Source organism: Maylandia zebra, linkage group LG22 (genome assembly GCF_041146795.1).
Source record: "Maylandia zebra isolate NMK-2024a linkage group LG22, Mzebra_GT3a, whole genome shotgun sequence".
Lineage (NCBI taxonomy): Eukaryota > Metazoa > Chordata > Actinopteri > Cichliformes > Cichlidae > Maylandia > Maylandia zebra.
Genome location: NC_135187.1, coordinates 16,226,434 through 16,249,936, shown reverse-complemented (window position 1 = coordinate 16,249,936; position 23,503 = coordinate 16,226,434). Strand labels below are relative to the sequence as shown.

Here is a 23,503-nt window from a genome sequence, read left to right as displayed (position 1 = left end):
TTTAAAAACATTTGTTTTCTTAGATTTAATGTCCAAAAGTAAAGTAGTAAATTATTCACTCCCTTGGCATTAAAAGCTAAAATGAATTACGATCCTATATTAATTTTGAAGAAAACACAGTAAAATCCATTCAGCAGCCACCTGTATGCACAGACATGCATCTATTTTATATTAATCATGCTTTGAGCTGATTTGATTAATGTAACATTACAACCTTTTAACCAAGAGTGCTACACTGCCCATGTGGAAAAGAAATAGTAAAAACATATATGATTTACTCATGAAAATGGCCACTTTCATGAGTAAATCATATATAAATCATATAAGGCTTACATGATTTACTCATGAAAGTGGCCACTTTCTCATTACTTTCATATATTTTTTTAGTAAGTATCCAAAACATACAAGTTTCATTATATAATTTTTCAAGGGATCTTATATGTGTTTTCACTCTTGTATGCTTTTCATACAAGTTACACACAAGACAGATACAAACTTTATAAGATTTATATATATCTTTTCCATATGGGTGGGCTGGCTTATGCCACTCTCCAAACACTTTGCTAAACGTCATGCCAGGAAGCGTGCACAGGGAGAGCAGAACAAACTCTACATTATCCAAAGACAGACAAATACTCGTTCAAAATCATTCAGAAGGTCACCGGGCTGCTATTCGGAGAAACTGCTGTGTTTATCACTGTGTCTGAAAAAAACACAGTTGACTGTGGAATAATGGTGACAAAAATGGTGGGAGGGGAGCGAGGCAGACACATTCGCATTGTGTCATTGAGTGCGTACGAGTGTGTCAATTCAGACACATGCTGATTTTTTTTTTTTTGTTACTTCTCGCGGCATGATCATAAACACAGTTTCTCCTCTACAAACAAACTCTACAAACACGATCCAGTTAGTATACGGAGCAAGCGCTACTCCTGAGAGCTGGCATTTTGGTTAGGCGCACACCTTCTCTTTTCTTGCCTGAGTGTGCTTGGTATTTTGGGGGCTTGTTCTCAACTTGTGCTGAGGAAAGACGCGAGTAGGCAGTGTGTCAGTAATAATCCGGTGTCAAGCATGACCAAGATTTATGCGTGTGCTGGCTGCCCACTCAGATCGGGGCAATGACGCACGGACAAACTATAATGCCACCGTGCGATTAGCTTAAAGTAGTTAAACTTTGCACATAAAACATGTAAATACAACAAAATATGTAAATATCACAAAATATAATTACGTTTCTCAACATTATGGTTGAAATGCATTATTATTAAATTGAAACCAAACTGAAACAAGTACTGTTTTGTAATTGTACCACATGTGCACAAAAAAAAAAAGATAAAATACCAAAGTCTGTGTATCTTTTGATGTCGAATGGACTCTTTTGAAAACGGACTAGCAATTTGAATGCACAAAACACCTTTTTTTTTTTTTTTTTGTAAAAGTAGTAGAGGCAATCCAAGACTACAACAGAAGGCTGGAAAGTAAGGAAAGCAATTTTACATTTAGAAAAAGAAAAGAAAAAACACTATCTCCTCCAACCTATGTGTGCAGTTGTTCCACACATTCGACTCTCATTATCACTGTTGGGGGACATGGACTATGCCAAATGAATTTCCAAGTGCTTTCCACCAGTTAGGGTTTTTGTGTCAAAGAAATCTAGCTGTGCACTTATCTTGAATAGTTACCCAAGAGGGGAAAAAACAGAAAAGAGCAAGCGATACAGGGAAGAGTGAGAGAAAGGCAGTAAGATTGAGACAGTGAGAGAAAATGTAACAGAGAAAAGGCGAGACGTTTGGAGTCAACAAACGTAATTAGAGGGAATCTGAGGGAGGGATGATGGGGACCAACTGTCAGAGAGAAACACAAACACAAAAATGCCAAAAAAAAAAAAAAAGGCAAAAGAGGCCAAATCAGAACCTTGAAAATAGCTGTTATTAAAGGCAGAGATATGCACACACTGTACATCCTATTTCATTTTTCAGAAATGAACACGCTGTGCATATACTGTATCTCCATGTGCGTGCGTGTGTGCATGCAAGCGTGCATTTAAATAATCATCTCCGTGAAGATAATCAGATTTCACCCGTCTTACCTTGATAATGTGCGCTGAATCCACGGTAACGGTGGTTGCCATCAGTCACGAAATGCAGCCGAAGCCAGTTTTTGTTGCTGACGATAGGAGAAGGGACGTTAGTGCCCGACAACCTAAAAAGGAAGACAGAATGAAAATGCTTAATGAAATAAAACATGGATCCATACAAAGACACATTTATAATACCTTAGCCTTCACCTAATCCTATAATACACAGAATGATTGTATGACTGAAATTTAAATGGTCATTTTTTTAGGGAAGAAGTGCAGACACGTGCTTAGCAGTGCATGCACTCTACACAGGAGTTGACTAGGATCAAACCTCTAAGCCTGCGGTCAGTGGAAAACCCACTTTATCACCTGAGCCACGCCTGCTATAGGTTAAACACCATGCTTCACCTGGTTTAGCTTTGTGCCCCCATATTTTGCTGCAGTATAACTGTAATACCAGTGCTTGGCTTTAAGAAAAGGACAAATGTCTGGCCACAGCTGTAGGGTACGAAACCTAATATTTGCCAAGTCTAGTCCACTGTTGGAGCGGATTTGAAAACACAGCCCTTCTCCTCCCCATTCTCCCGGCACGAACACCAAACACAGCTTATGCAGAAGATCAGATCAGCTTGATGCTGGACTTAGTGAGCTTTATACTCGCTCATCTGAAAGAACCTGTAATTGTCTACAGTCCCCTGGAAAAACCTGGAAACAGAGCATACCTGAGACACAGAGATCACTGTGATTTCTGTTTAGTCCAATAACACGAATAGATTACTGCTTCCACCGGCTTTCTTTTCTTTTCTTTTTCTGTAAATGCATGCATATATTTGCTGCATTTATCTGATACTGATTATGGCAATTAGTGGAAATGTAGCGTTATGTTGCTATTCAGTGAGTTTAAACACAATAAACTTGGGCGGATGACACATTATTGGAATTGGCACTCTACATCAAAGCTTTACAACTTCTCATTTTGTTAAAGAAAGACCGTTAAGATCTTAAGAATAAAGCTTTTAAGATGTGGTTATATTGTGAGTGGTTGAATGCGATAATATGAGGCATTTCACTCCAAATATTATGTTTCCAGTATAATATTAAGGGAACAGAAAATACATGCAGTCTGCAACTTCAATTGCAGTGAATGGAAACTGGATGGCCAGTCAGCTCCAAAATAGAAAATCTCATCTGAGAGGATGGAGCTCTGATCTCCAAATAAACACTGCTGCACACCCAAAGCTGATCCAAAACCAGACTGATGATAGTTTCAGAAGGCTGTAAAACCTTCACATTTTTAGTAAATTAACAATTAGCTAATAACCGAAGGAACTGTGCTTTAGACTGCACTTCCACAGGATCACGAATATTCTAAAATTCATTCAGTGTTTATAAAGGTCGTGTATGTGTTGCTGCTGTCTTGGATTAAGTGAGAACAAAGCCTATGGTGAGTGTAATGATGCAGAATGAATTACACACAGTCTCTTGCAGAATTTTAAGGGTACCTCGCTCGCTCTTAATTAACTGTTCACTGTCTAATTCCCAGGAGGTAGCTGGTGGATATAATGTATGAAAGTCTTGAATCACCCCTAATTTTTTATATTATGCTTTCAAGGATGCAGACGTTCTTGTATTTTCTTGCATAAATGGTCCTGAGCAATAATTCTCCAGACTTTCTGAAGGTCTTTTCTTTCTTTGGACATTGGCTGCTTTTTCACTCATTTTCAGTTCCGTCCTGTAGCTGACCATTTTCAGAAGAATATTTCATGTTGCTTGTTAAGCCATCTTAACACTGGCCTATAAATTATTCATCATTCAAGCTTAAAAAAAAGCAATATACAATTTATATGATATTTTTGTGCACTACGTTAACAGCAGCCAGTTCAAAAACACGTCATGTGTTCTCATTTCGTTCATTCAATATGTATAAAATGTATAAAAATGTACAAACACAGAGTTATCACAAGTGGCTCATGGAGTGATGAATCCAAATTTAAAGTTTTCGTTTTAAACTGTCATCCGTATGTACAGATGAAGTCAAGTGAGGCAACAGTGAGTGTCTACAGCCATCTGTAAAAGACGATGAAGGCTCTGTCATGGTTTGGGGCTGCATTTCAAACAGTGGTGTTGGCGATCTTGCCAAAATGGATGAAATTATGAATAGATCAGATTTTGATCCCGCCCTGCGATATCTTGAAAGTGTCTGATTGGCAACAGCTTCCCAAACACGCTGTCAGTCAAGCAAAAACATGCCTGGCTAGAAGAAACTCACAATGGAAATGCTATCAGTTATGGACCAGCCTCCGCAGAGCTCGAATCTCAACATTATTGAAGCAGTGACAAAGAATGGAATAAAGTCATCCAAAGAAGAGCTTGGAACATCTTTCAAGAAGCCTGAAGGATTATTCATAAGGACTGCTTAAAGAAATAGTAAGAAAACGTAAACAGTTGAGTTCAGGCTGTGTAGAAGCAAGCATAGCAAGTACAGACTTGTTAGAATGGTACAAATGTTGTTTTTGCCTAATACACTTTGTTTCCATCTATGCATGTACAGGTTTTATTAAATGATTGCACCTGTTTCCGATTTTTTTTTCAGCAAAATATAAATAAAGGGTGAGAATGTAATTCAAAAAGTCAGTCATCATGACACTTCCTGAAACTGAAGTTGGTAGTTGCTATTGTACTGGTTCTGCACATTGATTGCTATAAGGATGGCAATTATTTGTCTTTTTTTCCTCCTAAGATTTATATACAGTCTACCTAACTGACTCATAGTATACGCAAATTCAGATCGTCAAATGTCAGACTTCAATGAACCACTTTTAAAAATATTAGCTTTTTTGCATTTAAGCAAGCTGAATCAAGGCTTTCAGGGTACATAGCGCTACCAGATGGGACCCAATTTGCAACACTTTCATCAAGTGGTGAGAATAAGACCACTTAATTGGTTGAGAAGGTGAAGAAGGCTCTTGTGGTTGGCAAAGTGAAGTGTGTTAGGTCACTACTGCATTAGAGGAACTGAATGCTTTTGCAGTTCAGAATAAAACACCCTTGATTCTGTATGGCTTTAAATATCTAAACCTCAAATAAAATCTCTGCTGGCAATTAACCACCTTCGATGCACCAGTTCTTTGATTTATGGCGCTTTCATCTTGTAGTGTCAAGCAACAGGTGCTGTCTTTCTTTCATTGCATTTGCATTTTTTGAGATATTTTTAGTACTATCACCTTGGCTGTTAGATTTAAGACACAGGTCACACACACACACACACACACACACACACACACACACACACACACGAATGGTCTTGAAAGAGAAGTGGACCGTCCTCTCTCATGTTCACTTGTCCCCTTCTGGAAACCGACGCACTCCATTAATGTCAACACACACACGCACAAAGGCATGAATAGGAGCATTATATTGTATGCACTATTATCCAGTGCCAATACACTCTAATAACAGTGGTAAAAAGTGGAACACAAGAGTGCTGAGCAGGTGCTTTAGAAGGTGTATCTCTGCGTGTGTGTGTGTGTGTGTGTGTGTGTGTGTGTGTGTGTGTGTGTGTGTGTGTGTGTGTGTGTTAACAAAGAGAGGGTCACCTTGTGCCCTAGATCAGTAGGATTCCATGATGTTGGCTATTAGTCACATACACACAAAAAGGTGGTCTACAAAGCCATGTGTGAAGTACCAGCTTTTCATGCATGCTGGCACAACGATACAGTAACAGAGCTGAGGAGGATGTTAACAGTGGTCCCAGTCCTCCAGATAATCAAGCCCTACACAAACGTTTCACCGAAAAGTCAAAACCATGACAAAACCCACGACTCGTCTTTAGATTTCATCATCAACATGTGGTGTGACCCTTACATAGCTCTGATCCACACATCCCTGATTTAGTCTGGCCTTAGATGACTAGAAGAGCAGCTAAAGGTTAAACCCACTTGGACCAAGTTAAAAGCAGCCTGTTCAGACTGTAACCTCTGAGGGGTGGGATAGTCTCCAGGCCCCGTGTAATCGTGTGGGTAGATGGATTTTTTTTTTTCTTTTGAATGCAACCTCACTTTACATTTAGTAGCACATTTAGACAGTAATGTTTAATATGTCCGCAGCTAAATGGACTTCACTTCAGGGAAAAGTAACTCCTGCTACTACTGCACGTTATTTAAACTATGCATGTGAGGACTTTGCTTGGATGCATCTGTTTTACACTTGCTGAATTGCATATCTCATGCTTTTGATTCTTTTCTGCAACTGTTCATGCATCCTAGTCAGCTGCAAAGATTTGTGACTTCTCTAAGAGCCGCCACTGCAACTAATGCTTACTCGTGATATCTTTTCAGCATCTCTGACAAGACATACAGACATGCCCTTAGTAGGTTGTTACCACCTCATTAAATAGTTGTGCTGGCATAGCTCATGCATATATTAAGGTTTCTAGAAATAGATATAAAGTATAGGTTAAGCAGTGGTAAGATTGGTGGCAACTAATATCCCTGATCCTCAGGAGAGTTTTGTCTTTTAATCTGAATTGTGTAGGTTATCTTAGTTAGGCTTTGGGAAGGACGTGTTGCTTGGGTAAAATTTTACTTTTGGTGCCTGACGTGGTATCTTGTAGTGGAATTATGCACTATGAGACTTTTTTAGCTTTTATCCATAAAACCAGAGGAGGATATGTGGTGTAGCATAAATTAGGACTTTTTGTTAATCAGTAATTCTTCTTTAAACCTTGTACCCTAATAGTGGTTGGAGCGTTAATATTATTGAAAGCATTACAGCATATAGGTTACTTTTTATTATTAATAAATAATACTTGTATGTATTCTTAGTTATTATTTATTAAATAAATATAGTTATATGGTCACTGGACACTGAACATCCACGGTCACCACTTCATGCATAATAGACCTTCCATGTGTATGGACATGTGCAGGTATATATGTATGTATATGTATACATATGTATATTTAGTGTGTACATGTGTGTGTGTACATGTCTATAAATAGGAATAGTAGTGGTACAATAGTTATGTCAAGCTATATAGTTTATGTCTTCCATATTTCCAACCATATCCATAATCACATACTGCGTTGCGTATATAATACACTATATTCAATGGTAGTATCTTATTTTTTTTTCATTGATTGTACTTATTTGTATTCTTGTATTTCCTTCTGATATCGGTACCTGAGCTGATGTAACGCAAAATTTCCCCGTTGTGGGATCAATAAAGTTTTATCTTATCTTATCTTATCTTATTTGACCATAAGAACTCTTCACACTCCTCTATGTGTCCTCTTCATGTTTACAGCTGTTTACAGCTTTTCGGTCTCTTGTTCCCATGACATCATAGCACAGTGTGTGTATTCTCATTGTTTCATATTAAAACAGGAATTGAATTAGAGCAAGCCCATGTGTGTGACATTAAACCATTTAATCAAATGCTCAAGAGTCACTTAACAACTCCAAGCTGAGATTAAGCCATAATTAGAAAAACTCTTTCTGCAGCAGTGAATGGGATCTTAAAAAGGTCATTGTATCCCCACAACAGCAGGAAGCACCTCCTCCTACCAGTGCTTTTGAGATGCATTACTGCTGCTCCATAGGTCCCGAGCATGACTGTATGTGAAAAATGAAAAACGACCATGTGTGCTCACCAACTACTTACATGCATAATTAAAGGTTAAGACATAGCTTGTAGCAAAAGCCTAACACATGAATAAATAAATATATGAAACACGTCAGCTGAGAAGCTAGCTGATCTGATCTTCCCCATGTGGACAATTTGTAATGCATTATTAAACCATTCATCTATCGAGATGGATTATGTCTGTGACTATTAAGTGTTCTCCCAAGATATCTGCTATAAAAGTACTTCAGAGCAGCCCTGAGTTATTACAGACCACCTTCTTTAAATATCGCGGTCTGACAGGGTATCCCAGTCAGTGATTTGACAGTGATGTGGGAGTAAAATCCACAGGATAAATACAGGCTACAAAGGTCTACTGCCATTTTCAAAAGCATAAGAGTAGTTGTGTGATAACATTTTAAGTTGCATAAAGATCAAAAGGCATCACCAAATCTTTTCATTTATGAAACAGACATATAGAAACACAGTTAAAGAAGTCTAAACCCGCACACTCACTATTGTATAAAGGTCAGAACGCAGATTACTGTGACAAATGTTTCCAAACACTGGATGTTAAACTCAAAGAGTTAGTGTGAGATAGTCCCTTATTTCTCTTTTAAAATCAAGTCGTCTGTGAAAGAAAATCGGTAACTTAAAAGAGTTACTCCTTCTGCCTGCTAGTAGTATTTTATTCATGTATGACATTTCTGTGTAAGCAATAACAGATCAAAAATGTAGCAGCATGTTTTACAATTAGTCCTATATATTATTGGTCAAAAACATAATATAATTGTGCGTATAATTTGTTGATATCTCATTTCTTTACATTGATAAACTTAGAGTGTAGGTTGCTTTGGCAGTATACTGTTGTTGGGGTCCTTATCAATTTGCACTGTTAACTGCTGTCTTTACAGAGTATAACCCTGCACCCTGCCACTTCTATCAGCAGTCAACAGGTAAGCATAGATTCCCATACCATGAAATCTCCTCTGTCATGACTGACAGTTATGTTTCAGATCATGAACTCTTTCGGTGCTTCTCTATATGTTTTTCTGTCCATCAGTCTAATAGAAGTTAATTTATGTTTTATCTGTCCAAACATTTTTTGGTGTGTTTAAGTGTGCAAGCTACTTTTACACATCTTCCAGTAAATTCTAATCATGTTCTTGAGCGTAATGAGTGGTTTGCACCTCGTTGTAAATCACAGTTAACCCTTTCATGAATTATGACAACCTCAATCAGGATTTTTTTTCTTAAGTATTTTTATTCATATTTAGGCATGGAAAAAAAAGATATCTGAATTTAATTTTTTTTAAACATGTACTTTTCAAAGAGTTTTTTTTACATGTCTGCTCGGACACTTCCTATCCATCAGTGTCCAATGCTGTGGTTTATGTGCAAGTATACCATCAACACTGACACAAATACAAGACCGGACTTTTTCTGTTGGAGCAGGTGAAGGATTATGACATGCCTACCTTCTCAAGAGTGTTTTTAACTTGGTTAGGTATTATATTAAATACAGCAACAAAAAAACAATGTCAACACTTTGAACTTCAGATATTAAGACTGCTTCATTTGTTGTGAGATCCCAAGGCAACAGGGTTCACCCGGCCATAAAAGCGCTCTGAAAACCTCTGAAAATTGAGGAGTATGCATAAAACTAGCTGTAATTCATAAAAATATAATGCAAAATGTTTGTTAAAAAAACCTTGAAATAAAGCTAAAGCTCTAAATGTCAATTATATATTGATTGTATGATTTAAAATCCACTAACTATGTAACCCAAAAAATATGGCACTAACTATATTTGATTTTGAAAGTGATCTATCTTGCCAAGTAGGCATACTAAAAAAAATAGGACACATGTTTGTGTTTGAGCTCTAATCACTGTAGGTACAAATTTTTAAAAAGAAAAAAATATACTGGGATAGTAAGAGTCAGTATGTGACCGCTTATGCAGTTTTGAGTGTGTGTGTGTGTGTGTGTGTGTGTCTGCAAGAGAGAAAATATCAAGTGGAGAGTTGCCAGAGGGAGCGAGAGAACATAATTGATTAAATACACCAGACCAAAAGAGCATCTCTCCCTCTCTACATCTCAGGGTCTACCATCGTCCCATCCATCCTCTGTGCCTCCTTCCTCAACAAAAACACCAACCAGCTATTCCGCTCACAGTATGGCAATGAAAGAGAGGGAGAGGGAGGAAATAAAGAAGCACTGGGTGGAAAGAGGGCGGAAAGAGGCTAAGATCGATGGCCGAAAGACAGAAAGACAGTGAGTCAGAGAGAGGGAGTGGAAGAGAGAGGGAGACAGCGAGAACAATAGAAGAAGGGAGGAGAGGGAGAAGGAACCCACAGGCTCACAAATGAATGATGTTAGATTTAAAATGATTCATCTTCACATTTAAAAGTAATCACAAAAAAAAGAATTTATGTAGAGCAGATCATAAGGGTAATGTAGAATAAAGTAGAAAACAAATAAAAAATACAAATACAACAAATACTTATTTGTTACTAATATTATAAATAACATAAAATACTTATTTTTCTGCCATGTGAAACACACACTTTAATCAAATAAAGAGTGGGATACTTCTGCACTTCAGAGGTTCATTTTGGAAATTGCAGCTACTAATCTACACCAAGTGAACCTGTTTTCAGACTACCCAAAAAAGTGTGAAGTGCAAAATAGAGCAACATTGTTTTCATTTGCACATATTTGCCATGCTCAATCATAAGAATTAAGACCTTCCTTTTATTCATTTTCTTTCAAATACACTGTTAAATTGAGCTACTTTGTTGCTACCTGTTGTGATGTACTGTACTGACACAAAGTTTAATATGGAGACGAGATTTTAATAGATTGAAATAAAATTAATCCTTAACTAATGGACCCTTTCACTGTAGGGTTTATTTCAGCTACTCTGGGACAGAATTGAGTTTTATATATACATTGGCACCTTAATGTGTGATGTAACTAACACACATTTGAAAGATCATTGGCCATTTAAGTTACAGTTTGTGTTTCCATATACAATATATGTGCTTGTACCCATGTGAGTGTGATTATTGATCAGATAGAAGGGGAGTGCTACTTAATCAGACTAGCCGTCTCAATAGGCTCCCCCAATTAGGACACACGAAATCTCAAATACATATGAGCTTTCTGGGAGAGTGAAAATGCACTTTCACACATATAATGCAGAAATTTGGGGATGGATGGGATTTTGGCGAAGTCATCATCAATCAGCGCACAGATGCAGAGAAGTTCTCGTTGTGCACAAGATTGTTTATATACATTGTGTACTTATGCTTCTGTGCATGCGCGTGTGTGGGTGTGTAGGGGTTCGTGCTTGCGCGAGCACGCCTGCTGTGTCGCTCTCCATCACTTTCAAGTGGGCAGAGAGTAATCAGTGTTCACAACAGGACCCTGCTCTGTCTCTCCCTCCCTTTCCTTTATCTCATCTAAATTTTTCTCCTCCTCCTTGCTCCCCACTTCACGGAGCAGCAAGGTGTTTGTTAAATTGGCTCGTTCAAGTAAAGAGTGGAGGGCTGAAAAAAAAAAAAAAAAACCAGAGAGTGGGTGGCTCTGCACCATATTGCAAAATCCACTGTTAGTTTTATTATTTATCCATTTAGCAAGTAGGAGCTAAACTGTGAGAGTGTTAAAGTGATAAAATCACTTGTTGAGAACACTTTTGAGGATGGTTTCATTGCTTGGTTTATGCCCCTTATCTCCTGAAAGAGGATTTTAATACAGCAGCATGTAATTATTATGCTCCAAATTTGTGGCACCAATTTGGGTGAGCTACTTCAGTCAGCATCGACTTTGGAGCTGAGGAAAAGCCTCGACCTTAGCGCCATCAAACCCATTTTGGATAAACCGGAACATCGATGACAAGCCACGTGTCAGCACTCAAAAGCGGCAGCAGCACTTTCTTGCAGCCAGGCTCATAAATCTTGTGAAAAGCCTTCCCGAAAGTGGTGTAATAACAGATTAATGACTATAAAATTTTCAAATATAGAGCCGGTATCCATGTGTCGACACGCTTCTGTCATGTACTGCACCTCAAAAGTACCCCTAAATACACAAACAAATGTCTTTGTACTTCTCAAAATTATGTAAATAATTATATTAAGTGACTGACAGAACCACTTATAACAGTTGATAACCACCTGACTGCAAACTACATATAATCTTACCTAAACAATTTTATCTTTGTTGGCACAAATAGCTGAGATTTGTTTCGAGTAAAGCGCAGGGTGTAAAATAGTTTATACCATCTGCCGGATAAGTTATGCCTGTGTTGGCAGTGTGAGCAGGCTCCAAATCTAGGTAGCTTCTTTTGTTTGTTGATGTGGTTTAAAACACAAAATCAAACACAGTCCTACCCCAAATAAAATGAGTGAAGATTTGGGGGTTTTTGTTGTTTTTTGTTCTGTGTAACTGCCGTCTGCCGTTTTTAAAAAAAACATGATCACTTCATCTATTTTTCCCCCTCTGTTTGTCTTACCATGTTGGATATGTAGCCCTTGTATCTACAACTTAAAAACTGAATCCACCAGGCATTTTAAAAGGACAACTAGGAAATGGATGAAAAGCCCGGAATACCCATTAAATTAAATAAAATGAATTTCTTTATCATCCCCCTCCTTCTACCCTCTGCTCTTCTGTCCCTCGCCTCTTTTCTTCCTCTTGTTCTCACCAGAGTTTGTGTCATTTTGTGTGTTCCCTCCTTTCTTTAAGCCCAGACTTTTCCCAGAGGCCATTGCAATCTTGGGCTTCTGCCTCTTTTCAAACTCTGTGTGTGCTTGTGTGTGTGTGTGTGTGTGTGTGTGTGTGTGTGTGAGTGCGTCTATGTGGTATGGATTGACATTTGACCTGCGCTGTACCTGGGCTCCGGGGACATTTCGACTTTTTGCTGTGTATTCATGTGTCCCCCTAAAACATGACTTGTAAATGCATTTTTAAGTGTCTAAATAATAATTTTTTCTACTTCTTATGAGGTCATTATTTATCTTTTGACCTGTATTTGCTTAAACTGTAGTGTAAATTCATTTATTAAACTATAATTAAAAGATTTTCTGATTTTCTTAAAAGTCCACCTATACCCCTCACCTGATTTTTGTGTATTCCAGTGTATTGCACAGCGACGTTTCGAGTTAGAGTGGATGTGTGTAGGTACTGCAATTTAATACACATTTTCAATACACACGGCCGGAAGTCATTGTGATTGGTAGGCTATATATATAGGCGGTACCTACAGGAAACGGCGCCACAACTTTCGCGCGCGTGCCCTTTAACAAGTGTATGTCGACGGCAATACGAAGACGGATTAAAAACACAAAGGTAAGCCTTTTTTAATGTAAAATGCACCATGACTTTAATACTATATGAAATTATAGGTGCACAGGCCTATATTAAACTGGTTTAATTTATGCTTTATGGACTGTTAGTGAGTCTTTGAAGAAGTAAAACGGCCCCAGCGTTTGTCATTGAGTAAATAAAATAGGGCTGACGACTAACCGCGTCAACGCGATAAAGCGGGCTAACCCGTGTTAGGATTTACTCGGTGTTAAAGCATTATTGTGGCTTAAACGTGTTAATGCCGACATCGCGACTAACGCGATTAACAATTAAACCAGCGCAGTCTGAGTCAAAATCCCTGATGTCGCTGTTAGCTAATTTCGGGCAGTTTGTCCAATGTCTGTCATTCTGCTGACAGCCCTAAAATAAAAGCAAGGGTATAAGTGTATTTAGTCGTGTATTTATTTATATGCCTGAAGAAAAAACTTCTTACAGTTTTGATGCCTAAGCTTTCTCAGTACTTGTATCACTCTCTGCAGTCGCCATTACAGAAATGTCACATGTCGCCATTTTGAGTACTAGGCCTTTAACATTTTAAAAGAAGGCATAAATTAGCACTATGAATAAGTCAGCTGTGTTTATGCTGTAAACTACACTACTGCTAGTTCTGCTACTACTGATGATGATGACAATGATGACGATAATCGTAATACTTTATATGCTTTGGTAATACAGCCAATCGTACAGGAGAACATGCGAAGGAGACGCATTCCTCCACGGGAGGATGCAGTCTGTCATGTTTCTGCTGGAAGGGACAAACTGGGACTTGATATCCACTACATAAATGCCTTCAAAGGTAAGTTGGTCTTTAGTTTGGATTAGATTTGGAGTTTGTCACTTTGTCTTTTGTCACTCACTTGGTATGCCTCTGCAATTCAGGTCGGGGCATTTTCACGACTGTTCCATTCCAAAAAGGAGACTTTCTTTTGGAATACAGAGGTAAACTCATAACAAAAGAAGAATGTGAGCGGAGACACAGAGTTTATCATGACAGCCTGAAGGTGTTCATGTTTGAATTCAAGTTTGATGGAAAACTCTGGTGGTGCGTATTATATCAGTGTAGTTTGATTAAGATTAAATGACACATTGCTTTTGATTTATGAAAAAAAAAAAGCTTCCTAACTAACTAGTTAAGCTAATACTTTTTTGCCTAACCCCACAGTGTGGATGCATCTCAAGAAGATGGGTCATTAGGCAGACTTGTCAACGACAACCACATCAGTCCAAGTGCTAAGATGAAAATATTAAATATCAATGGAAAGCCCCATCTATGCTTATTTGCAAGCAGAGACATAAGTCCAGGCGAAGAAATAGACTATAATTATGGTGACTCGGATTGGCTCTGGAGATGCAAGGTATTTCTACAATTGTACTTTTTGGAACTGATAAATTGCATACCCTAAGCCATTTTTACATTTGTACCTACTCAAATTGGCTTAACGTGACTTAGGGCATCTAGTTTTTCACTGAAATTGAGTATCACCTACTGTGCCTGGGGTAACTATAGCAATGCAGCCGAGCATCCAGTGATATAAATGCCACAGCAAGCATGGACGTCAAGGTGACAAAATGCCTGCTGCTCAGTCTATACTTTAGTGTTCAATTCAGGGATCACGCTGTTAATTTTGGTCGCTATTTCAAACATTTCAGAGTTTCAAAAATGATGGCTTGGATTTTCACGAAGGAGGCGCACTCATAACTTATCGAGTGACACCATTGACCAGCCACCTGGTGGCATTCAGTCTATGTCAAATTTTCTGATCACTTTGGATCACTTGGAACCTTGGTGCAGTAGTTACTGAAAAACTACATGGTACTATAACCTACTGGAAAAACAGGGGTAGGTACTAATGGAAAACAGGCAATTGTGATGGCTGCCACATCAAAGCCCTCTAAAAGCACTAAAAAAATATCAGCAGGTATGCAGAAATAAAAAATGGCTTTCGGTTTCTAAATTTTAACAGTGATTGATGTTTAATGTGATTCTACACAGCAAAATCTCCAGTGTTAAATTAACACTGGAGAGTGTCTATAAGGGTCCACACCTCTGAGTGTTAAATACAACACTGTTGAGTGTTAAATTAACACTTTTGACAGTGTTATATGTTTAAAAGTAACCTAGTCAGTTTTGAAGATTAACAATGGCTAACACTGAGCAGTGCTGATTTTCTAACACTGGAAAATAACTCAAAATGTTAGAAATATTCCAGTGTTAGAAAATCAGCACTGCTCAGTGTTAGTCTTTGTTAATCTTCAAAACTGACTAGGTTACTTTTAAACATATAACACTGTCAAAAGTGTTAATTCAACACTCAACAGTGTTGTGTGGACCCATATAGACACTCTCTAGTGTTAATTTAACACTGGAGATTTTGCTGTGTAGCCTCTTTAGTTAGATTCATTTTAAATTTTGTCCCTTGAAGATAAATGGGCCCTAGTGACAGTTCGTTGCTGCTACAGGTGATTGTTTTACTCCTTTAGCAATGGCTTAAAAAATAAAGAAATCACACTGACTATTTGTCTCTTAATCATAGGGCCTTAAATTCTCTATACATGACAGTGAATATTTTAAAGACAATAGCTTGAAACTTATCTTTCTCATACAGTTTATTTAATGTTTCAAAAGCCTCTTCAAAAATGCACTGTATATTCATTTTCTATCTGTTACACACGAAGACGGAGACCAGCCAGATTCAGAAGACTGTGAGCTGCCTAAAGCCGCAACCAAACAGCTTTCCAAACAATGATCTGGACCTGAAACATCCAGAGCCTGAAAGGGTAAATATAATCCAGTGTACCACTTAATGAACTAATAATTTAATCTATCATCATTCTTTATGGATGCTGTGTGTGTGTGTGTTTGGCTGTCACCTGGGTGTGATGTGATTTACATGGACCGTGGCTTGTAGGTCCTTTTCATTGTTTCAAAGTGCAAGTCTGGATAACATCTGAGTGTGTGTGTGTGTGTTAACCACCCAAATGTGACTTAGGAGGACCACACTGTTATTGGGGGACTCCGTCAAAGTTTGCTTCATGGTGACATCACTCTGGTTTTAGGAGGGGTCTTCTCGTATGTCTTGACAGTTTGACCTACAGCATGCAGAGCTGACTGCATGTGCTTTGTTTCTATGTTGAAATTTTTTGAAACTCAGGCTTGAACATTAAGATAGATAGTACTATACAACTTCTTAACTTGTTTTAGGCACTTTTTACTGCTGTAATGCATGGGCTCTCTCTGGCTGTGTACTCTGGCTTCTTCCCACAGTCCAAAGATGTAGCTTATGGGGTTAGGTTAACTGGTGATTCAAAACTGCCCTTTGGTGTGAATGCAAATGCTTGTCCTTCCATGTTAGACTGGCGATCTGTCCAGGTTGTACTGCCCTATGGTAGCTGGTATAGGCCCCAAAACTGCTACCCCACAATCCTGATAAGGATAAGTGGAAGAGGATGGATGATTGCAAAGGAATCAGTTGTTAATTATTGTAGCCAGTATTTTTTTCAGAAGAAAACATTTCTTGAGTGGAAAGCCCCCCCCCCCCCCCCCCCCCCCCCCACACACACACACACACACACACACACACACACACACACATGCAAATTAAAGACAGAAGCACAGGACTGCCCAGTACAGTTGCAAGAAGAGCACTTGGTCTAATCTTTGTGCCATCTTTTCTTTGTTGCAGGATCTTGATGAAGAAATGCCTCAGCAAGGCTCAGAAGCCATGCATTCTTCTTCAGTGCAAGATTTTGAAGAGGTAACATTGACCTAGGACAGATTTTAATGAATGTTTCTCATGCACGATGTGTACCTTACGCTATTTGCCGATAGTGAAATGGTCTATTCATCCTCTTGAGTGATGCATTTTTAGTAACTGTCAGATTACTGTTCTTTTGTCTTCATTCTCTATCTGTTACACACGAAGACTGAGACCAGCCAGATTCAGAAGACTGTGAGCTGCCTAAAGCCGCAACCAAACAGCTTTCCAAACAATGATCTGGACCTGAAACATCCAGAGCCTGAAAGGGTAAATATAATCCAGTGTACCACTTAATGAACTAATAATTTAATCTATCATCATTCTTTATGGATGCTGTGTGTGTGTGTGTGTGTGTTTGGCAGTCACCTGGGTGTGATGTGATTTACATGGACTGTGGCTTGTAGGTCCTTTTCATTGTTTCAAAGTGCAAGTCTGGATAACATCTGAGTGTGTGTGTGTGTGTGTGTGTGTGTGTGTGTTAACCACCCAAATGTGACTTAGGAGGACCACACTGTTATTGGGAGACTCCGTCAAAGTTTGCTTCATGGTGACATCACTCTGGTTTTAGGAGGGGTCTTCTCGTATTTCTTGACAGTTTGACCTACAGCATGCAGAACTGACTACATGTGCTTTGTTTCTATGTGGTTTGAAACTCAGGCTTGAACATTAAGATAGATAGTACTATACAACTTAACTTGTTTTAGGCACTTTTTACTGCTGGTAGTGCATGGGCTCTCTCGCTGTGTACTCTGGCTTCTTCCCACAGTCCAAAGATGTAGCTTATGGGGTTAGGTTAACTGGTGATTCAAAACTGCCCTTTGGTGTGAATGCAAATGCTTGTCCTTCCATGTTAGACTGGTGATCTGTCCAGGTTGTACTGCCCTATGGTAGCTGGTATAGGCCCCAAAACTGCTACCCCACAATCCTGATAAGGATAAGTGGAAGAGGATGGATGATTGCAAAGGAATCAGTTGTTAACTATTGTAGCCAGTATTTTTTTCAGAAGAAAACATTTCTTGAGTGGAAAGCCCCCCCCCCCCCCCCCCCCCCCCCCCCCACACACACACACACACATGCAAATTAAAGACAGAAGCACAGGCCTGCCCAGTACAGTTGCAAGAAGAGCACTTGGTCTAATCTTTGTGCCATCTTTTCTTTGTTGCAGGATCTTGATGAAGAAATGCCTCAGCAAGGCTCAGAAGCCATGCATTCTTCTTCAGTGCAAGATTTTGAAGAGGTAACATTGACCTAGGACAGATTTTAATGAATGTTTCTCATGCACGATGTGTACCTTACGCTATTTGCCGATAGTGAAATGGTCTATTCATCCTCTTGAGTGATGCATTTTTAGTAACTGTCAGATTACTGTTCTTTTGTCTTCATTCTCTATCTGTTACACACGAAGACTGAGACCAGCCAGATTCAGAAGACTGTGAGCTGCCTAAAGCCGCAACCAAACAGCTTTCCAAACAATGATCTGGACCTGAAACATCCAGAGCCTGAAAGGGTAAATATAATCCAGTGTACCACTTAATGAACTAATAATTTAATCTATCATCATTCTTTATGGATGCTGTGTGTGTGTGTGTTTGGCAGTCACCTGGGTGTGATGTGATTTACATGGACCGTGGCTTGTAGGTCCTTTTCATTGTTTCAAAGTGCAAGTCTGGATAACATCTGAGTGTGTGTGTGTGTGTGTGTGTGTTAACCACCCAAATGTGACTTAGGAGGACCACACTGTTATTGGGGGACTCCGTCAAAGTTTGCTTCATGGTGACATCACTCTGGTTTTAGGAGGGGTCTTCTCGTATGTCTTGACAGTTTGACCTACAGCATGCAGAGCTGACTGCATGTGCTTTGTTTCTATGTTGAAATTTTTTGAAACTCAGGCTTGAACATTAAGATAGATAGTACTATACAACTTCTTAACTTGTTTTAGGCACTTTTTACTGCTGTAATGCATGGGCTCTCTCTGGCTGTGTACTCTGGCTTCTTCCCACAGTCCAAAGATGTAGCTTATGGGGTTAGGTTAACTGGTGATTCAAAACTGCCCTTTGGTGTGAATGCAAATGCTTGTCCTTCCATGTTAGACTGGCGATCTGTCCAGGTTGTACTGCCCTATGGTAGCTGGTATAGGCCCCAAAACTGCTACCCCACAATCCTGATAAGGATAAGTGGAAGAGGATGGATGATTGCAAAGGAATCAGTTGTTAATTATTGTAGCCAGTATTTTTTTCAGAAGAAAACATTTCTTGAGTGGAAAGCCCCCCCCCCCCCCCCCCCCCCCCACACACACACACACACACACACACACATGCAAATTAAAGACAGAAGCACAGGACTGCCCAGTACAGTTGCAAGAAGAGCACTTGGTCTAATCTTTGTGCCATCTTTTCTTTGTTGCAGGATCTTGATGAAGAAATGCCTCAGCAAGGCTCAGAAGCCATGCATTCTTCTTCAGTGCAAGATTTTGAAGAGGTAACATTGACCTAGGACAGATTTTAATGAATGTTTCTCATGCACGATGTGTACCTTACGCTATTTGCCGATAGTGAAATGGTCTATTCATCCTCTTGAGTGATGCATTTTTAGTAACTGTCAGATTACTGTTCTTTTGTCTTCATTCTCTATCTGTTACACACGAAGACTGAGACCAGCCAGATTCAGAAGACTGTGAGCTGCCTAAAGCCGCAACCAAACAGCTTTCCAAACAATGATCTGGACCTGAAACATCCAGAGCCTGAAAGGGTAAATATAATCCAGTGTACCACTTAATGAACTAATAATTTAATCTATCATCATTCTTTATGGATGCTGTGTGTGTGTTTGTGTTTGGCAGTCACCTGGGTGTGATGTGATTTACATGGACTGTGGCTTGTAGGTCCTTTTCATTGTTTCAAAGTGCAAGTCTGGATAACATCTGAGTGTGTGTGTGTGTGTGTGTGTGTTAACCACCCAAATGTGACTTAGGAGGACCACACTGTTATTGGGGGACTCCGTCAAAGTTTGCTTCATGGTGACATCACTCTGGTTTTAGGAGGGGTCTTCTCGTATTTCTTGACAGTTTGACCTACAGCATGCAGAACTGACTACATGTGCTTTGTTTCTATGTGGTTTGAAACTCAGGCTTGAACATTAAGATAGATAGTACTATACAACTTAACTTGTTTTAGGCACTTTTTACTGCTGGTAGTGCATGGGCTCTCTCGCTGTGTACTCTGGCTTCTTCCCACAGTCCAAAGATGTAGCTTATGGGGTTAGGTTAACTGGTGATTCAAAACTGCCCTTTGGTGTGAATGCAAATGCTTGTCCTTCCATGTTAGACTGGTGATCTGTCCAGGTTGTACTGCCCTATGGTAGCTGGTATAGGCCCCAAAACTGCTACCCCACAATCCTGATAAGGATAAGTGGAAGAGGATGGATGATTGCAAAGGAATCAGTTGTTAATTATTGTAGCCAGTATTTTTTTCAGAAGAAAACATTTCTTGAGTGGAAAGCCCCCCCCCCCCCCCCCCCCCCCCCCCACACACACACACACATGCAAATTAAAGACAGAAGCACAGGCCTGCCCAGTACAGTTGCAAGAAGAGCACTTGGTCTAATCTTTGTGCCATCTTTTCTTTGTTGCAGGATCTTGATGAAGAAATGCCTCAGCAAGGCTCAGAAGCCATGCATTCTTCTTCAGTGCAAGATTTTGAAGAGGTAACATTGACCTAGGACAGATTTTAATGAATGTTTCTCATGCACGATGTGTACCTTACGCTATTTGCCGATAGTGAAATGGTCTATTCATCCTCTTGAGTGATGCATTTTTAGTAACTGTCAGATTACTGTTCTTTTGTCTTCATTCTCTATCTGTTACACACGAAGACTGAGACCAGCCAGATTCAGAAGACTGTGAGCTGCCTAAAGCCGCAACCAAACAGCTTTCCAAACAATGATCTGGACCTGAAACATCCAGAGCCTGAAAGGGTAAATATAATCCAGTGTACCACTTAATGAACTAATAATTTAATCTATCATCATTCTTTATGGATGCTGTGTGTGTGTGTGTTTGGCAGTCACCTGGGTGTGATGTGATTTACATGGACCGTGGCTTGTAGGTCCTTTTCATTGTTTCAAAGTGCAAGTCTGGATAACATCTGAGTGTGTGTGTGTGTTAACCACCCAAATGTGACTTAGGAGGACCACACTGTTATTGGGGGACTCCGTCAAAGTTTGCTTCATGGTGACATCACTCTGGTTTTAGGAGGGGTCTTCTCGTATGTCTTGACAGTTTGACCTACAGCATGCAGAGCTGACTGCATGTGCTTTGTTTCTATGTTGAAATTTTTTGAAACTCAGGCTTGAACATTAAGATAGATAGTACTATACAACTTCTTAACTTCTTTTAGGCACTTTTTACTGCTGTAATGCATGGGCTCTCTCTGGCTGTGTACTCTGGCTTCTTCCCACAGTCCAAAGATGTAGCTTATGGGGTTAGGTTAACTGGTGATTCAAAACTGCCCTTTGGTGTGAATGCAAATGCTTGTCCTTCCATGTTAGACTGGCGATCTGTCCAGGTTGTACTGCCCTATGGTAGCTGGTATAGGCCCCAAAACTGCTACCCCACAATCCTGATAAGGATAAGTGGAAGAGGATGGATGATTGCAAAGGAATCAGTTGTTAACTATTGTAGCCAGTATTTTTTTCAGAAGAAAACATTTCTTGAGTGGAAAGCCCCCCCCCCCCCCCCCCCCCACACACACACACACACACACACACACATGCAAATTAAAGACAGAAGCACAGGACTGCCCAGTACAGTTGCAAGAAGAGCACTTGGTCTAATCTTTGTGCCATCTTTTCTTTGTTGCAGGATCTTGATGAAGAAATGCCTCAGCAAGGCTCAGAAGCCATGCATTCTTCTTCAGTGCAAGATTTTGAAGAGGTAACATTGACCTAGGACAGATTTTAATGAATGTTTCTCATGCACGATGTGTACCTTACGCTATTTGCCGATAGTGAAATGGTCTATTCATCCTCTTGAGTGATGCATTTTTAGTAACTGTCAGATTACTGTTCTTTTGTCTTCATTCTCTATCTGTTACACACGAAGACTGAGACCAGCCAGATTCAGAAGACTGTGAGCTGCCTAAAGCCGCAACCAAACAGCTTTCCAAACAATGATCTGGACCTGAAACATCCAGAGCCTGAAAGGGTAAATATAATCCAGTGTACCACTTAATGAACTAATAATTTAATCTATCATCATTCTTTATGGATGCTGTGTGTGTGTGTGTTTGGCAGTCACCTGGGTGTGATGTGATTTACATGGACCGTGGCTTGTAGGTCCTTTTCATTGTTTCAAAGTGCAAGTCTGGATAACATCTGAGTGTGTGTGTGTGTGTGTGTGTGTGTTAACCACCCAAATGTGACTTAGGAGGACCACACTGTTATTGGGGGACTCCGTCAAAGTTTGCTTCATGGTGACATCACTCTGGTTTTAGGAGGGGTCTTCTCGTATGTCTTGACAGTTTGACCTACAGCATGCAGAGCTGACTGCATGTGCTTTGTTTCTATGTTGAAATTTTTTGAAACTCAGGCTTGAACATTAAGATAGATAGTACTATACAACTTAACTTGTTTTAGGCACTTTTTACTGCTGGTAGTGCATGGGCTCTCTCGCTGTGTACTCTGGCTTCTTCCCACAGTCCAAAGATGTAGCTTATGGGGTTAGGTTAACTGGTGATTCAAAACTGCCCTTTGGTGTGAATGCAAATGCTTGTCCTTCCATGTTAGACTGGTGATCTGTCCAGGTTGTACTGCCCTATGGTAGCTGGTATAGGCCCCAAAACTGCTACCCCACAATCCTGATAAGGATAAGTGGAAGAGGATGGATGATTGCAAAGGAATCAGTTGTTAACTATTGTAGCCAGTATTTTTTTCAGAAGAAAACATTTCTTGAGTGGAAAGCCCCCCCCCCCCCCCCCCCCCCCCACACACACACACACACACACACACACATGCAAATTAAAGACAGAAGCACAGGCCTGCCCAGTACAGTTGCAAGAAGAGCACTTGGTCTAATCTTTGTGCCATCTTTTCTTTGTTGCAGGATCTTGATGAAGAAATGCCTCAGCAAGGCTCAGAAGCCATGCATTCTTCTTCAGTGCAAGATTTTGAAGAGGTAACATTGACCTAGGACAGATTTTAATGAATGTTTCTCATGCACGATGTGTACCTTACGCTATTTGCCGATAGTGAAATGGTCTATTCATCCTCTTGAGTGATGCATTTTTAGTAACTGTCAGATTACTGTTCTTTTGTCTTCATTCTCTATCTGTTACACACGAAGACTGAGACCAGCCAGATTCAGAAGACTGTGAGCTGCCTAAAGCCGCAACCAAACAGCTTTCCAAACAATGATCTGGACCTGAAACATCCAGAGCCTGAAAGGGTAAATATAATCCAGTGTACCACTTAATGAACTAATAATTTAATCTATCATCATTCTTTATGGATGCTGTGTGTGTGTGTGTTTGGCAGTCACCTGGGTGTGATGTGATTTACATGGACCGTGGCTTGTAGGTCCTTTTCATTGTTTCAAAGTGCAAGTCTGGATAACATCTGAGTGTGTGTGTGTGTGTTAACCACCCAAATGTGACTTAGGAGGACCACACTGTTATTGGAGGA

At 39.7% G+C, this 23,503-nt stretch overlaps 2 protein-coding genes and 1 long non-coding RNA gene across 7 annotated transcripts in view; 2 read left to right on the top strand and 1 right to left on the bottom strand.

Moving 5' to 3' along the window:
- csmd3b (CUB and Sushi multiple domains 3b) overlaps positions 1 to 23,503 on the bottom strand; it is a 424,286-nt gene that overhangs the window by 158,793 nt on the left and 241,990 nt on the right. For all 5 annotated transcript variants that reach the window (XM_076878974.1, XM_076878975.1, XM_076878976.1 and 2 more), the window contains exon 6: positions 2,090 to 2,202. In XM_076878974.1, the coding sequence (XP_076735089.1) occupies positions 2,090 to 2,202 (113 nt within the window). The remainder of the gene's footprint in view (positions 1 to 2,089; positions 2,203 to 23,503) is intronic.
- The window catches only part of LOC112430185 (uncharacterized), a 43,757-nt gene that overhangs the window by 9,678 nt on the left and 10,576 nt on the right, over positions 1 to 23,503 (top strand). The window contains exon 2 of the long non-coding RNA XR_003021974.2: positions 8,618 to 8,659. This is a non-coding gene — a long non-coding RNA (uncharacterized LOC112430185). The remainder of the gene's footprint in view (positions 1 to 8,617; positions 8,660 to 23,503) is intronic.
- LOC143414750 (histone-lysine N-methyltransferase set-1-like) lies at positions 12,282 to 15,875 on the top strand. Its single transcript, XM_076879586.1, has 5 exons — positions 12,282 to 13,052; positions 13,746 to 13,866; positions 13,950 to 14,112; positions 14,233 to 14,425; positions 15,747 to 15,875. Exons 1-5 carry the CDS (start codon positions 13,014 to 13,016, stop codon positions 15,873 to 15,875), a joined length of 645 nt encoding a protein of 214 aa, XP_076735701.1. The 5' UTR covers positions 12,282 to 13,013.

Coding starts and splice junctions, on each gene's coding strand:
- LOC143414750 (XM_076879586.1), top strand. CDS start 13,014: ATGTCGACGGCAATACGAAGACGGATTAAAAACACAAAG. Junction 13,053..13,745: donor GACGGATTAAAAACACAAAG/GTAAGCCTTTTT, acceptor TTGGTAATACAG/CCAATCGTACAGGAGAACAT. Junction 14,113..14,232: donor TTTGATGGAAAACTCTGGTG/GTGCGTATTATA, acceptor CTAACCCCACAG/TGTGGATGCATCTCAAGAAG.